The following is a 16187-nucleotide window of genomic DNA, read 5'->3' as shown; positions in this document are numbered from 1 at the left end:
AAGATAATCGGGTAGTATTTTGGTGACTTTTCCTATCCCAGGATAACCAATGTCCCTTCAAGAGGGAGGGGGTATACTAAAGTCAAAGTATCAAAAAGGAGATTTCTTCTCCTCCCCCCCCCCCCATCTAGCTAGACTGTTATATAGGACCCTGCAAACTCCACCCACTTATAGTCAGCAGCCCAACATCTGACTCTTGGTGATTGGAGATACACAGATGTGTGCGTTATGTATCTGTGTATGTACGCATACATATCTGTGTGCATATGTACCTAAGCATAAATACAAATATGAGGGCAGGGGTCTTACTAGGAAGAGTTGGATGTTGGGTATCAGGGATCGCATCATTCTCACTCTCAGATGAGCTTTGTTCCCTGTTCTCTGATACTTGTCTCTTCCTGGGAACTGTCCCGGCTTTCGTGGAGACAGCAGCCTTGTCGGCTGGACTATGTTTGGGGCCGACAAAAATCAGAGGGTTTTTAATCACCTTTAAAAACAAAAACAAAACACAACCCCCCATCCCCGATGGATTAAGATTTTTGATGGCAAGAGGGTTCAGCGGTTAAAAAGCACAGGATCAGAAGTGTGGCTAAACTAGTGTGCAACAGGTCTCAGTGACTGTAAACTTCATAAAGGACCGTCTGGCAATCAAAAAGGCCCCAAACAAACCTCAGCTCTACCTTAGGAGGCCGAATCAGCTGTCCGTCACCCTCGCCTTCACTTAGGCACTCACTTACTTGCCTTGTGGAGCCTCTGCATCCAGCTCACCGCCATACTTCAGAAGGGCTGTGACTAGATGCACTGTGCCCTAAGGAGGCCACCGAGACAGCAGAGGGGGTGAGAAACCATCACAAGGTTCTGGAACGCCCAGGAAGGCCTGACCACAATTCTCAAACAGCAGAAGGGCTCTCTGGTGGAAAACAGGTCGGCCCGTTCCTCCGGCACTTGAACGCCAAATTCAAGAGTGGGTGAAAGTTACAGAGGGAGGGATTCTGAGTCAGTGTGAGGAAAAGCTTTCTCAAGTCCGCAGCACCAACCGAACGCCTAACTCTGTGCCAGACGCCGTAGAGGTCAAGGGGGGCCGGGGGAGGAGAGGAGCAAAAACAGCCTGCGTCCTAGCAACAGGCCTGTCCAAGAGGAGCGTCCAAAAGGAGCGCGGACCAAAGCGACGCGAGAGAGCGGGCGACTACCGACAACGGGCGTCGGGTAGCGAAGGCGTCTTACTGGGGCAGGAGCTGGGCCTGGCGCCTCTGGGACTCCTTCCGGCGCTCTGTGTGGGACGAGCGTCACTCGGGTGCGGCCCGTGCCGGCTCCTCACCGCGCGGTGACACTGCGCCCCCCGCCGGGACTCATCTGGTCACCGGGCGGGTGACCGTGGCCGGGCTGCGGCCCTTTGTGCGCCGCCCAGCAGGGCTGTTTCCAGAGTGAAGGAGGTGATCTAAAAGCTTTGCTAAGGTGAGAGAGCGCCTCTAGGCGTCCCGCCCTCCAGAGACAAGTCCCAAGCCGGGCACCCCGGCCCCTCGATCAGCCTTCCCGTCCCGTGCGCTACCGCCTCCTCAGAAGGCTGTTCCTGGCGCAGCCAAAAGACAGGGGGCGTTGGGCCAGGCCAGTTCCAGAGCAGCCACAGGAAATGCCGGCCCCCAGGTGACCGGGGCGTCTGGTCGCAAAAGCAAGCTACAAGACAGATAAGCCAAGACAGACATCTGAGCTTGGCCCGGGGGTGGGGGACACGCCCCTTGGTGACTCTCTGGCACCACCTCGTGGCCGCCGGCTCTAAAGGCACGGAGAGCCTAGAAGGCCCCACCCTGCCGCTCGCGCAGCCCCGCTGCGGAGCCTCAGACTCCCGAGGGGCGCGGGGCCGGGGGAGGGGCTGAGGGGGACAAAGGCGCTTCCTGGGCCCGAAGCTCCCCTGCCTGCGCGTGAGCAGCGGGCCCCCTCCCCCGCTGGGTCCGGGGCCGGCCTTGTGTCCCCTCGGGCTGGCCCGAGCCAGGGGCCGGCTCCCCCTCCACCGGCCGTTCCGGAGGCCGCGGGCCCCGGCGCGGGCCCCGGCAGGGAGGCAATGGGCAAGCTCTCCCAGCAGCTTTGGGAGGGCCGAGGCCGGGCGCGAGGGAGTCGCCCATCGCGGCCCGTTCCCGCTTAATGGGAGCCTCGGCGAGCTGCAGCCCGTTGGGCGCGGGCAGGAGCGAGCGCCGACCGTTACGGGGCGCGCGCAGTCTGCCGAGCACCCTACAGACCTTGTCTTCTGTGGCCATTCACGGGCGAAGGAAAGAGCCACACGGAGCAGCGCGCGAGGCCTGCTTCGGCGCCGTGGTTCTCGTTAGCAGGCGGACCGCGGCCGAAACCTAAGCCTCCGGCCTCTTAGCCCATCCCGCTTTCCATCGGGCCAGGCTGCCGGCGTCCTGCAGAGGCAGAGGGAGAGGCGGCTCCTGGGGAGGCCTTCCTCCTGGCCAGGGTGGAGCAGCTTCCCCAGGACTGCTTTTAAAAACCGCCTGCACCCGGTGGGAACTGAATGTGGATCGCAGCATAGGGCTTCTCACTTTGTTTGTTGTTATTTGCTTGCATTTGTTTTTTTTTCTCATTTTTTCCCTTTTGGATATGATTTTTCTTGTGGAGCATATTTGTGGAAATATGTTTAACATATATTGGGTCACTTGCCAAATGGAGGAGAGGGTGAAGGGAGGGGAAAATAAATATAACGGTGTTTTATAGGGATGAAATGTCAAAAATTATCCATGTATATATTTTTAAGATAAAAAGCTATAATTAGAAAATATTTGTAAATAAATAAAAAAGAATTCCTAAAAAAAATGTGAGTGATTTTGCCGTTATAAATATTGCCACAGACATATGTGATGACCATAAAAAAAAATCTGACCAAAAAATCTGTAGTTTTCCCAATGCTACTGTCCAATCTAATTCTGTACTTCAGAAGCAATGTTTAGATGTCTAAATCTTTTTTAAAAAATTTAACAGAATCTAGAATCTTCACATATAATAAAGAGAGTCATTTACACAATACTTTTAAGATTTGCAAAATCCCTTACAAATAATTGCCTTATTCAATCATCACAGCCTTAGGAGATAAACACTATGTCATTCCCATGTATGGATGAAAAAAACTAAGCACAGAGTAGTTTAGCGACTTAATCAGGATCATACACAACTATAATGTCTGAGGCCATTTAAAATCAGATTTTCTCAACTCTATTTACTCAACTCTATTTGAATACTCTATTTACAGGGCTCCAATATACAGAATATTCTGAGATATACCTGTTACTGCATTTAGTCTCATCGATATCTCTTTTCTCTAAATCTATTAATTCATAGAATTTAAGATTCGAAATTGGAAGGGGTCTTTCAATGTCATGAAATCCACATTTTACAGATTGAGGAAACAGTCCTCGAGTGGTTTCGTCACCTGCCAAAGGTCATACAAGTTATTAAGTGGAAGTCTGAACCCAAAGCAGGTAACTGAACTCCAAATATATTCTGTTTCCCAATGCACCAAGCAGTTCTGATATAAACAAGGTACTCTTTTTAACTCTCCAGTACTACAATGAGAACAAGTTTTTATTTTACCATCTGTTTAGATATTGTTCTAAAGGGGGAAGATTCTTAAAAACTTATTCAGCTAAATAGCTGAAAATGATAAGATAGCTGCTGTGCTGGAAATAAAGCACCTTATGGGGAACCAGAGACTCTCAGCTCCAGCACTACCTTGCTATGTGGTTTTAGACAAGTCACTTCTTTCTCAGGGCCTCAATTTCTGCTTCTGATCACCAGATTAGTGTTTTCTAGCCCAAACTAGACTTCCAGACAATAAAATATCTAAGTTTGCTAGTGAGAAGTACTCTATCTCCCTCTAGTTGAATGGCTTTTGGGTAACTCATGATCCGTGAGCCAATGGGAAAGGAAGTCTTTTTTTTTTTTTTTTTTTAATTTAAAGAACAATTAAGGAGTAAAAAACTTAAGGAGTCTTTTTTTTTTTTTTTTTTAATTTTAAGAAATATGGACCTCAGGGGGCAGCTAGTTGGTGCAATGGGCAAAGCACCAGCCCTGAAGTCAGGAGGACTTGAGTTCAAATATAGCCTCAGGCACATAACATTTCCTGGCTGTGTGACCCTGGGCAAATCACTTGACCCCAACTGCCTCAGAAAAAAAAAAAGAAAAAAAAAATAAATACAGACCTTTGATAATGAAAGTTTTACAAACCAGTAGAAAGTTTTACAAAACCAGAAGACTGGGAAAACTGGACTACATGGTTTTTGGGAAATATAAGTGTCTTGAGATCTTAAAGAAGGGAAAGGAACCCACATGTGCAAAAATGTTTGTGGCAGCCCTTTTTGTAGTAGCAAGAAACTGGAAACAGAGCAGATGCCCATCAGTTGGAGAATGGCCGATTATGACAAGTTATGATGTATGAAGGTTATAGAATATTATTGTTCTGTAAGAAATGACCAGCAGGATGATTTCAGAGAGTCTTACATGAACTGATGCTGAGTGAAATGAGAAGAAGCAGGAGATCATTATATATGGCAACAAGATTATACGATGATCAATTCTGTTGGATGTGGCTTTCTTTAACAATGAGATGATTCAAACCAGTTCCCATTGTTCAGTAATTAAGAGAGCCATCTATATCCAGAGAGAGGACTGTGGGAACTGAGTGTGGACCACAGCATAGCATTTCCACTCTTATTGTTTGCTTGCATTTTTGTTTTCCTTCTCAGGTTTTTTTCTTTCTTTCTAGATCTGATTTTTCTTGTGCAGCAAGATATAAATATGTATACATATATTGGATTTAACATTAACATATTTAACATGTATTGGACTATCTGCCATCTAGGGGAGAGGGTGGGGAGAAGGAGGGGGAAAGTTGGAACAGAAGGTTTTGCAAGGATCAATGTTGAAAAATTACCCATGCATGTTTTGTTAAAAAAAAAAAAAAAAAAAAATAGAAGTGTCCTTCAAACTACCAGACTGGCTTCCAGCCTAGCCTTCTTAGCCATCAGTAAGAGAAGAAATCATTGTGGAGAAGGGGCCCTACAAGCTCAAGAGAATGGCAACTGATGCAAAGTGAAATGAGCAGAAGCAGGAGATCATAATTTATGGCAACAAGATCCCCCACCCCCAGATCACTCATCTTGCTTTTAGTCTAGATCTCACACAGACCGGCCATCCATGGAAGAAACCCTAAGGAGAAGAGACCAGCTATCCCCATCAACTGTCAACTAGCTGTCATTCTTAGGGCAGACAAGCCAACCCAGCTAAAGTAGCAGGGCACTCTGAAGTAGCAGAAGTGCCCGGCAAGTCAAACCATCACCACTTTGACCACTATCTCCCCTCAGACCTCCCTGGAGAAAGGGCAGGACCCTAAACAGCAACACCTCCAGCCAAGTACCCCAGAGACATCATGCTGGGAAGTAGCCCCTGTAGAGATACAACTCCTGAAGAAACAGAAAAGGAAGTTCTTGCCACCTGAGTGCTAGGCAATTGTCAGATGGTTCAATATCAGAAATAGTTAATCAGTGGAAATGGCATTAAATAAGAGTCACTGCCATCTGCCTGCTGCTGTTCCGAAGGATGATGAGCCTTTTCCATCTTATTAGCAGCTGAAACTTTCCATGAATATATCTGCCCCATCAGAGTGTGAGCTTTCTCAGAGCAGAGCTGTCTTGCTTTTCCATTAGTACCCCCAGCATTCAGCACAAAGGAAGCACTTAATAAATGCTTTTAAAAATTTCATTCCTCAGGGTTTTTTCCAGCTCTAACATTCTATCATTCTATCTGCCCAGGTCTCTTGATTTGTTTAAATCATTACGTAAAATGTCACTAGAAAAGACCTTTGGAGGAAAGAACAAGGATCAGGAAGCAGCCAAATAAAATTATTTGTCTAACAGCAAAATGGGGACAAAGGAAGCTAGAGAGGTAAAAAGGGGCCAGGAGGTTCCACCACAGTCCAAATCTTTACTCTCCATTGGAGGCATGCTCAGATGGATTTTCCAAAGAAAAAAGTTGCCAGCTGGTAACTGGTGAGAAAAATGATAAATGTGATGCTTCATCAGCTTTTGGATGTCAAGATCCCAATGAAAGCAGCACAAAGAGACCCCCAGCCTGATGCTCCCTCACAAAGACATTGCTGTTGTCAGATTGCAGAAGATTCCCAACATGGGTCAATCAATGTCAGGTCCCACACTACTATGTCAGAGACAGGACCATAGCCCATGTCTCAATGGCAAGGATCCCTGGCCTCAGAATGTAGAATTATGGCCTCAAGCCAAATGGCTGCATTATCTAATTCAATAATTGCAATCAAAGTTCCATTTCACTGAAGAAGATTAAAACAAGAGTATAAGAATAATGTCTGATAAGTAACTAACATAACCATGAGTATAAAAACACTTCCTTCTAGATGAAAACTTTCCTCATTTCCTTAACTGTTCAAATTACCATATATAAATACATTAAATTTATTCCGAATATTCTTCTATTTGTGTGCACACACATCCCTCCTCTTATTTTGTCTTCTCTTGTAATGCTAGTTCTTCATGAGTAGGAATGATTTCTTCGACTGTGTTCTATCCTTAATGCTTAGCAGAGTGCCTGGCACACAGAAGCAGCAAAATAAATCTTCTGTTTGACTGGATGGCTTGAATTAGCATAGATATTTAAAAAACAAATTTATTTATATGCAGCCTTGGTAAAATCATATACACTAACAGCCTAGCTGCTAGAACCCTCCAGGAAACAAATATAGATAGTATACGTAAGGCAGTGTTGAAAGCCCCCCAGTGACTGCAGCCCAACAGCTCTGAAGTATCCAGAAGCTTCAATTCAATGATATGTAGACATGGCACCTCAGGATTCGTTCTGATAATGGCCTTTCTGGGAAGCCCTCATCAGACTTATCTTATGGACTGAGGGAAGTGATTGGAGGATGAACCTGACCCAAGTGCTAGCACTGGAGTATTGCCAGGCCGGGTTACATATATCTCAGTGCTCCCTGCTAAGATGCTTCCCTCATGCTCAGGGTATTAAAAAATGTTCAAGAGCAAGTACCTGACAAAGAAGTGAATTCCATGTCATTCACGAAAGTGGGATTGGTAAAAAATTCTGGAAAACATATTTGATTTTCCTTAGAATAGGAGATCTTAATGTAGGTTCTTAATGTGAGGTCTATGGACCCCCAAGAGGTCCACAGATAGATTTCAGGGAGTCTGTGAACTTGGCTAGATAAAAAAGCACATCTTTATTTTTATTAATGTTTAGTTGAGATTTAGCATTTCCTTCAATTATTTAAAAATATTATTCTGAGAAGAGGTCCATGGCACACAAAGGTTAAGAACCTTTGTCTTAAGAAGGACTTTCTCTTTGAACCTTTTCCTCCTAACTGTCGTAGATTCTCCCCTAAATGCTCCTGCAGGATTTCAAAGTACAAATAGGGGCTTTCTAGGAAGAGTGGATTTGGAAGAGTTGGAAGAATGAAAAATGGGAGATGGGGTGGATGGGAGGGAGGATGTTAAGATTAATAAAGCAAAAATCTACCTCCCATATACTTGCTAATGGCAAAGGGATATTTCTAATGCAAGGGAAAACTACCGAAATAATCTAGGCTGATAATTATAATTACCAATTTGTTATTCATTGCAATGCTAAACTGTAATTTAGTTTACAGATCCATAAAAACAGAGATAACCCTTTAACATTTAGCAGGATGCTTTGCACACAGTAGGCACATAATGATTGTTTGTTGAGTGTCTCTTTACAGACCAGTCACAAGCACCATAATGCTGCTTTTTGCAGTGGGATGACTTAAGAGAAAGGAAAGACAAGAGGAAGACCCTGGAACTCCAGGGTCCTACCTGGGTAGTTGTCGGTTCTCCATTGTTACTCTCAGATTTCTGGTTCCTGGTAGTGTCAGGTGCAGCCAATTGCTTGTCTGGCAATGCAGTAGACACTTTCCCTACATTGTTCTTGACAGTTCCAGCTTTTTCATCCTTCTTCCCTGATGAAACCTGGGATATGAGGATGAGGCAAGGAGACAGAAAAAATTATCCTCAGATAAAGTGATGATACATCTGCCCAGAGATCTCAATAAAAATTAATAATGGGGATTTAATAAGTTCTTTTTCAGAATACTTTTTCACATATAATCTCATCTGACTGGGCTTGTTTTGTCCTTTAGAGTTGGAAAACTATAAGCCTATGATGATTCTCAACAAAATCACTTTTAGGCTGGCAAGATTCTGAGAAGGCAACAACCTGTATGGGTAGAGGGATTTCCCAAGGTATAAGAATGAAATATAGGCTTAGGCTGTATCTCTCTTTAGAATAAGGCCTAGGAAAATTAAAGGACCTGGTCAAGATTTCATATCCAGGAATTAGTGGCGGGGCCAGAACTAGAGTTGATTCCCTATTTCTGTGCTGACTTTTATGAAAGAACACGGAGGGAGAAGGAAGTTCAATTTTCCCAGCAGAGAAAAATCACATGTTAGTTGTTCCAGGAAACCAGAGTCATCCCAGAGCAACCTCAATCCTGTGGAGACTGAAGCAGCCAACTCTCCCACCTGCTCTACTGAATGTTCTGTAGCTTGATGATGTTACTGGGGCTGGCAGATCTTGCCCCAGTATGGCCGATCACAGCACTTCCAGGATATATATGGGGTTGATCGTGCACATATGGTTCCAAAAATCTTCCAACCACAATGTGCTAGAGGTCTTGCCTCTGCTCAGTATCTTTCAAATACCAACGTACCATCCCATGCTATCCAGTTCAGCTGAGTTCAATTCTGATTACACTTTCTAGCTATGTAAGTGTAGGCAAATTTTACTTTTCCCACAAAAAACTTCTGTTCAGCTCAATTATGAAATGAAGATAATAATAACACTTACCTCCCAGGGCAGCTGGGAGAGCTAAATTTGTAAAGTGCTTAGCACAGTGCCCAGCATATAGTAGGTGCTTAATAAACACTTGTTTCCTTCCTTCTAACCATCATTTTTAGAACATGGTGGACTTGTGTCCTTTTGTGATTATCTACTTGTGAGGGGGTGGCTTTGATGTCACTAGATATTACAGCATTCCAACCAGATGGCATGTTAAGGAGATGGATTTCTGCAGTAATTTGTTAACACAGACTCATAAGATTGAGAGTTAGAAGGGACTTCAGTAGTCAACAAGTCCAACTTTCACATTTTACAGATGGAGGAAACTGAGACCTAAGGCCATTAAATAATTTGCCCCATGTTATACAGGCAGTAGAAGCTAGAGCTGAGACAGTTGCTCAAATCCTCCAATTCCAAATCTAGTATACCTTTAAATTGGAAAGAAAAATCACCAATGAGCAAAGACTTTCCAGGCTGGTGAGCACTGGTGGTCAGAGCCAGCAGACTGGCCCAGACATCAGTGGCACAGCTTTCTTCACCATGAGGCACTGAGGAGGACATTGGTGGAGCCCGTTTCCCATCTGGGGATTAAGTGGACACACACTTTCCCTGGGGAGAGTTGGGATGCAGAACAGATGCTGGGGTCAGAAGAGAATAACCAGGGTGTGCTTGGGTGAAAGCTGCAGAGCCCATCTGCTGGTCAGCTGGAGCCCGCGTGTTCAGGTAAAAAAGACTAGCCTGCCAAAAAATGTCTGTGATCTATACAGTCAAGGTCAGAAGAGATGAGAAAACTAAAAGGAGACACTGAAACCTTCTGGAGTGTAGGGAGGGTCCATGGTCAACAAATAAGCTTCCTGACATGTGCTTGGTCACTTTCTATAGGTGAATGGAAATCCAAAACAAATGACAAAAAACACATCTAGAAGCATGAGCTGCATGTGTTTGTAAACAAAAGTGTATGTTTCAGTAAGAACAAGTCCTAATTCCTTCCCTGCCTCAGGATTCACACAACCAATTCTAGGATCAAGGGACAGGTCCTGGGATGGCCTTAGAGAGGAAGTCAGTGGACGGAGCAGCAGTCTGAGGATTAGGAGGCTGGCTGCAAGCCCCAGTCTTGTCACTAACAATGCCATGGACTGGCCATGAAACTTGGAACAAGCCCCTTCCTCCTTTCCAGGCCTCAGTTTCTTCCTAGGAGGCAAAGCGGAAAGAAAAGAGAACGTACTCTGGGACCCAAGGATTTGGAACTGGAAAAGCATGGAAACAAGCTCTGGGGCTCAAATGAGAGACACTGTGTGTAAGCCACTCTGCAAACTTGAGTGTGGTACAAATGTCAGTTGCTCTCTGTTTTTAAAGAAAAAAGGGGGGAGAAGGCTGATCTAGCTTGGTTCTCGGGTCCTTGATGGCTCTTAAAGTCCAGGATTCAGGAAAAGGCTAGAAGGGGGTGCCAGGCCCATGTGCAGGCTCACCTGCTCAGGGGATGCAGAGCTTACCAATTTTCTTCCAGACTCGTCACTGCTGCTGGAGCTTTCCTCTGACCCTGAGGTTCCAGCACCCTGGGCTGGAGGCCCCACCTGGGTTTGGGGAGGTGGAATCGCAGACTTCCTAGGGACTGGTACAGGCTCGCTCTTTCTTGCTGAGACTGCAGCAACCTCAGGAGTTTTCATTATAGTTTTTATCTAAAACCATGAGGAAATATTTGTAAGGAAAAGGAGGAGCCTTCAGTAAACTGGACTACCTATTGGGAAAATGACTTAAGGAGAACAAAGAACAAAGGAGAACAAAGATCATACCTGCACTGAGATGACCTCATCTTCACTTTCGGATTCCTCGCTGCTATCAGAAGGCTCTTCCGGGCTTATTGGCTCAGTTTTTGTGGCCTGGGAGGAAGGCACAGGTTTTCCTGAGGCTGGTGTGCTCCTGCTCTCTCTTCCTGAGGTTGTATTGATCTGGATACTTTTCAAAGCAGTTTTTATCTTAAACCACAAAGAAATATGAGAGAGGAAGAGAGGGAGAGAGGGAGGGAGGGAGGGAGAGAGAGAGAGACAGAAAGAGACACCCTTTGAAGTATATGAACTTTATGAGATCAACAAATCTCATAGCTCCCTGTGACCTTTCCAAATTCCTGGGTTTTTGTTTTGGTTTTTTTTTGGCTTTTTGCTGAGGCAATCGGGGTTAAGAGACTTGCCCAGAGTTACACAGCTAGGAAGTGTTAAGTGTCTTAGATTAGATTTTTTTTTAATTATAGTTTTTTATTGAAAGAACATATGCATGGGTAATTTTTCAACACTGTCCCTTGCAATCACTTCCGTTGGAACTTTTCCCTTCCTCCCTCTGCCCCCTCCCCTAGATGGCAGGCAGTCTCACACATGTTAAACATGTTAAAGTATGAGACTACATTTGAATTCAGGTCCTCCTGACTTCAAGGCTGGTGCTCTATCCATTCCACCACCAAGCTGCCCCATCTGACATTTAAAGCCCTTTGCAACTTGACTCCAACTTACTTTCTCAGCCTTATTAACAGCATTCCCCTTCACGGGGTCTACAGATCAGCCAATTTGGCCTCTTGTTACTCCCTTTTGCTCAAGGCTCCGTCTCCACACTCTTGTGTAGCCTGTGTCTCCATTCCTGGAATGCACTCCCTTCTTGCTCCCGCCCCCAAATTTTCCTAGTCTTCTTCAAAGCTTTGTTCAAGCATTACTTTTTTCCCTCCAAAAATGAATTCATTATTTATAACATTAAAAAAAAAAAATTTGAGTTCTAAATTCTTTCCCTTCCTCTCCTTTCCTACTAAGAAGGCAAGAAACATGATAATATACTTGTGAATACTTGTGAACTCATGCAAAACATATTTCCATATTAGCTATGTTGCAAAAAAAAAAAAGTGAAAAAATAATCAAACATCACTTTCTATGTGATATTTTTTTTCTTTTTGTAGTGTTAAGTGAAGTGCCCAAGATTACACACAGCTAGTAAGTGTCAAGTGTTTGAGGTTGGATTGAATTTAAGTCACCCTTCCACCTAGCTGTCCTCCTCCTCTGTGACATACTTTATAATTCTAATGATATTTTTAAATTACCACATACTTATTTTGAACATACTGAAGAGATATACACGTTTCTCTCTTTGGAATGTAAATTCCTTAAGGGCAGGGAAAGTTTTATTTCTGTTTTTGCACTTACTACCTGGCTGACTATAGACACATTTAAGATTGTGTAATCTCTTTTCCCGTGCCCAGAAAGACAGAGTATAGGTTATATGCACAGACACATACACACACACGTACATACCTGCCCCTGAGGAGTTGGGACTTCTCCTTCACTTTCTGTGTCCTGGCTGCTTTCTGATGATGTCTCCTCTACAGTGGTGACAGGGGCCGCTGGCTTCTCAGCAGCTTTCCTCTGGGGGATTTGGGCAGATGGGTTTACCTAGAGTTTTTTTTTTTTTTTTTTTAAAAAGACTTAAGTAAGTTGTGCAGAAATCTACTTAACTTTTTCTGGATATAACTTGACTTTCTTGATGGCTTTACATGTTTAGAAAATTTAAGAGTCTAGTCCTTTCAAGAAGCTAGATGTTAAAGGGATCTTTTAATTGGTCAGGATATCTATGACTAAATGGTTATCTATCAGAAATTACAGTTTAGAATGACTAAATTATCTTACTGATATACAGGAATCATCCTCATGAAAACAACAATAATTAAATACTACCACCAACAATAATTTGTTGTTGTTCAGTCATTTCACTGGTGTTTGACTCTTTGTGATCCCATTTGGGGGTTCTGGGCAAAGACACTATAATGGTTTGATATTTCCTTCTACAGCTGAGGCAAACAGCTTTGCCCAGTCACACAGCTAGTAAGGATTTGAATTGGGATTGAATTCAGACTTCTGACTCCAAGATCAGTACTTTGTCCACTAGGCCACTCAGCTGCCCAAATAATAAGAGCTAGTATTTATACATACCATTAAGGCTTACAAAGCACTTTACATTTGTTATCTCATTAACCTCAAGTACTCCATTTTCATAATAATTCTATGAAGTAGGAGTTACTAATGAGAAAATACTGAGTTTTTAGTTCTAGAAAGAATTATAAATTTGCTGGAACTTTTCACAAAGCTTGTGAATGAGAATGTTAAGGATATAATCAAAGTTAAAATAAACAAAATTAAATTAGAACTAAGAAGTCAGAGATATTGAAAAGGGCCTGAGCAGTCAAAGATGAGGATGATAAATTAGAAAATATTTAGTGAATAAGAACTTGGAGCAATTAAGTAAATGGATAATATACTCAAATGGTATCTGTGATCTATTTCTTAACTGTTGACCAAGGTTTGTAACAAGTACTCACATCAAAGAAATAATAATCCTTTTAAAGCACTTAAGTAAACTCTGTTCTGACTGTTGTATATTGTGATTCACAGACATGAAAGTTATATGATTTTACTCAAACAGTAAAAGATATTTTTATATATAAAAAGTAGGTGAGGAATTTGAAACTCAAAACTTGAAAAGAAAAACAAAGATATGTTAAAGTTTTTTTTTTTTGTTTGTTTGTTTTTTTATATGTAACTGGAAAAAAAATTTTTTTTGAGAAGCAGGTGGGTAACAAATTGGGAGACATGACAAAAATGGATTGGTAAATACTAAATGAGATATGGGAAGAAAAACACACTATGACGATGTGGGGAGACCTGACCACTGGTCAATATGCTAACAAAGAATCATAGCTTTAGCCCTAAAAATGGGTCAAGATATATGAATGTTATGGAATATTATTGTTCTGTAAGAAATGACCAGCAGGTCATTCACCAGCAGGGTGAATACAGAGAGACTTGGAGAGACTTACATGAACTGATGCTAAGTGAAATGAGCAGAACCAGGAGATCATTATACACTTAAACAACAATATTGAATGAGGATGTATTCTCATTTCTTCAACAAAGAGAAGATCCAATTCAGTTCCAATTGATCAATGATGGAAAGAATCAGCTACACCCAGAGAAGGAACACTGGGAAGTAAATGTGGACTGCTTGCATTTTTGTTTTTCTTCCCAGGTTATTTTTATCTTCTGAATCCAATTTTTCTTGTGCAACAAGAGAACTGTATGGATCTGCATACATATCTTGTATCCAAAATATACTTTAACATGTATGAGACTGCCTGCCATCTAGGGGAAGGGGTGGAGGGAGGGAAGGGAAAAGTTGGGACAGAAGTGAGTGCAAGGGACAATGTTGCAAAAATTACCCATGCATATGTTCTGTCAATAAAAAGCTATAATAATAATAATAAAAAAAAGAAATAAAAATAAAACATAGGCCATGAAGTCTAGCACTCTCATTTACAGATAAGTAAACTGAGGCTTGTTTTCTATCAGTTTGTAATTAAGGAGGAAAAAGGCCAATTCCTTTGAAATGGGAATTCTTTGATCAGGCATGTACCCTACAGATGTCAATAATGGAACAAAAGCTCCATGGATGTCAAAATATTCATGGTAGCAGTTCCTGTGATGAAAGAAGTAAAAAAAAAAAACAAAGCAGATTTTCATTTCCTAGGGAAAAGCTAAAAAAAAAAAAAAAAAAAAAAAAACCAAACCTTTATGATATGTGAAGTCAATTACTACTGAGGAGAAAAAAATGAGGAATTCATCGAAACAGAGATGATGTGCACAAGGTGCACTTAACCTTGGTGAGCTTAACAGAAACAAAAGAACATACATAATGATTACAATAAAAATGGTAAGATCGCTCAAAAAGAAGATAAACTCTGAGAACTAAAAAAACCTAAACTTAAGTCTGAGAGAACATACTGCCCTACTTGACGCAGAGAGGTTGGGAAGGGACAGGGATGAAGGCAACAGACATTGCTACACGTGGTCCCTGTACAGGAAGTGTTATCCTTTGTGACAAGAAGCAATTCAATGGAAGTGGGCAAAGGAGTTCTCAATCAGCAAAACCTTTTCAAAAGTAATATGGAATTATACTTTAAAAACAACAAAACTGTTTATATCCTTTGATTCTAAGGCTAGGAAGGCTCATCTATACACAAATATTTTAGTCAGTACTATTCTTTATATATAAAAACCAGTGCATCCAAAGATTGGGAAATAGAACAACTTGAGAGTACAGTTATTATAAGACAAACAGGTATAAACATAGGAAGACTTATTTCAAGTTATGCAGCATGAAGAAAAGAACAGTCATAAAAGAGCACATATACTGCTACTATTATATAGTAACAACAACAAACATCTGATGAATGCAGAGTCAAAAACATTTAGAAAGGAACATAGAAACAAACGAGATGCTTTTTACCTCCTCTTCACTCTCTGACTCCTCACTGCTTTCAGAAGTGTCTTCAGGTCTCCCAGGTCCTGCTGCTTTGGCCTGGAGGGGAACAGACCCTGACTTCCAGGGAGCTGGAGTAGATACTCTTCCTTGAGTGTCCTTAGTAGAGAGAGGAGTGACAGGGGCCCTTTTTCCTGGAGGGGTATCGACTTGGGAAGCTTTCATTGTGGGTTTTGCCTAATATTGCACCAAAAGATTAACATAAATGAATAAATGTCTACATACCTAGATATAGACAAAGACAGACACAGACATACACACATAGGTTGATCGTTAGTGAATACTTTTACTTTTTTGCTCGTGAATAGGTTAATCACCTCTTTAAGACCATTTCCTCATCTGTAAAATGAGAATAAGATCTAGACTCCCAAGTCTATGACAGGGATACTATTTTGTAATCTGCTAAGAACTCTAGAATTTTTTAATAATCACTATCATCATTATTAATTACCTCACTTACTGTAGGACCAAACCTCCAAAGAGGTAATAAACTAGGGAAAAGGAGTTTTAGAGTTCTTGGGAACATGTTCTTCTGATCAACATCTTTACAAATAAATGCCTGAGAGGTAAGCATCTTCAATGGAATTTAACAAGCATAGATAAGGAGTTGATTAAGACTATGAATGTCACAGACCCCAGAAAAGACATCTGGAGATGGCAATTACTGGAAATGTAAGCACGGTGGCTTGGAGGATTTGAAAAGACCTCCCAGAAACTTGTTTTGCCTCCTTTGGCAAGAGGAATATGATAATGGCACATGAGGAGTTACAAGGGAGATACAAAATCCATAGATCTAGAGTGGAGTTTTTAAAGGCACAAAGATAACCTTCTCACTTTTCAATTTTACTTTCTTGGTTAAGTGACATGCCCAATGCCACACAGAAGGCAGAGCTGGGATTTTTTTTTTTTTTTTGCTAAGGCGATTGCGGTTATGTGACTTGCCCAGGGTCACA

At 42.3% G+C, this 16187-nt stretch overlaps 1 protein-coding gene across 7 annotated transcripts in view; it reads right to left on the bottom strand.

Annotated features, from left to right (window-relative positions):
- Positions 1–16187, bottom strand: part of TCOF1 (treacle ribosome biogenesis factor 1) — a 74634-nt gene that overhangs the window by 20392 nt on the left and 38055 nt on the right. For 6 of the 7 annotated variants that reach the window (XM_031953526.1, XM_031953525.1, XM_031953520.1 and 3 more), the window contains 6 exons: positions 15202–15411; positions 12177–12314; positions 10680–10862; positions 10380–10565; positions 7866–8018; positions 310–487 (listed from right to left, as the gene is read on the bottom strand). In XM_031953526.1, the coding sequence (XP_031809386.1) occupies positions 310–487; positions 7866–8018; positions 10380–10565; positions 10680–10862; positions 12177–12314; positions 15202–15411 (1048 nt within the window). The remainder of the gene's footprint in view (positions 1–309; positions 488–7865; positions 8019–10379; positions 10566–10679; positions 10863–12176; positions 12315–15201; positions 15412–16187) is intronic. The other variant, XM_031953523.1, reaches the window with a different exon arrangement.

The sequence above is a fragment of the Sarcophilus harrisii genome, chromosome 2 (genome assembly GCF_902635505.1).
Source record: "Sarcophilus harrisii chromosome 2, mSarHar1.11, whole genome shotgun sequence".
NCBI lineage: Eukaryota > Metazoa > Chordata > Mammalia > Dasyuromorphia > Dasyuridae > Sarcophilus > Sarcophilus harrisii.
The sequence above is the reverse complement of the archived record's forward strand: the minus strand, read 5'-3'. Positions and strand labels throughout refer to the sequence as shown.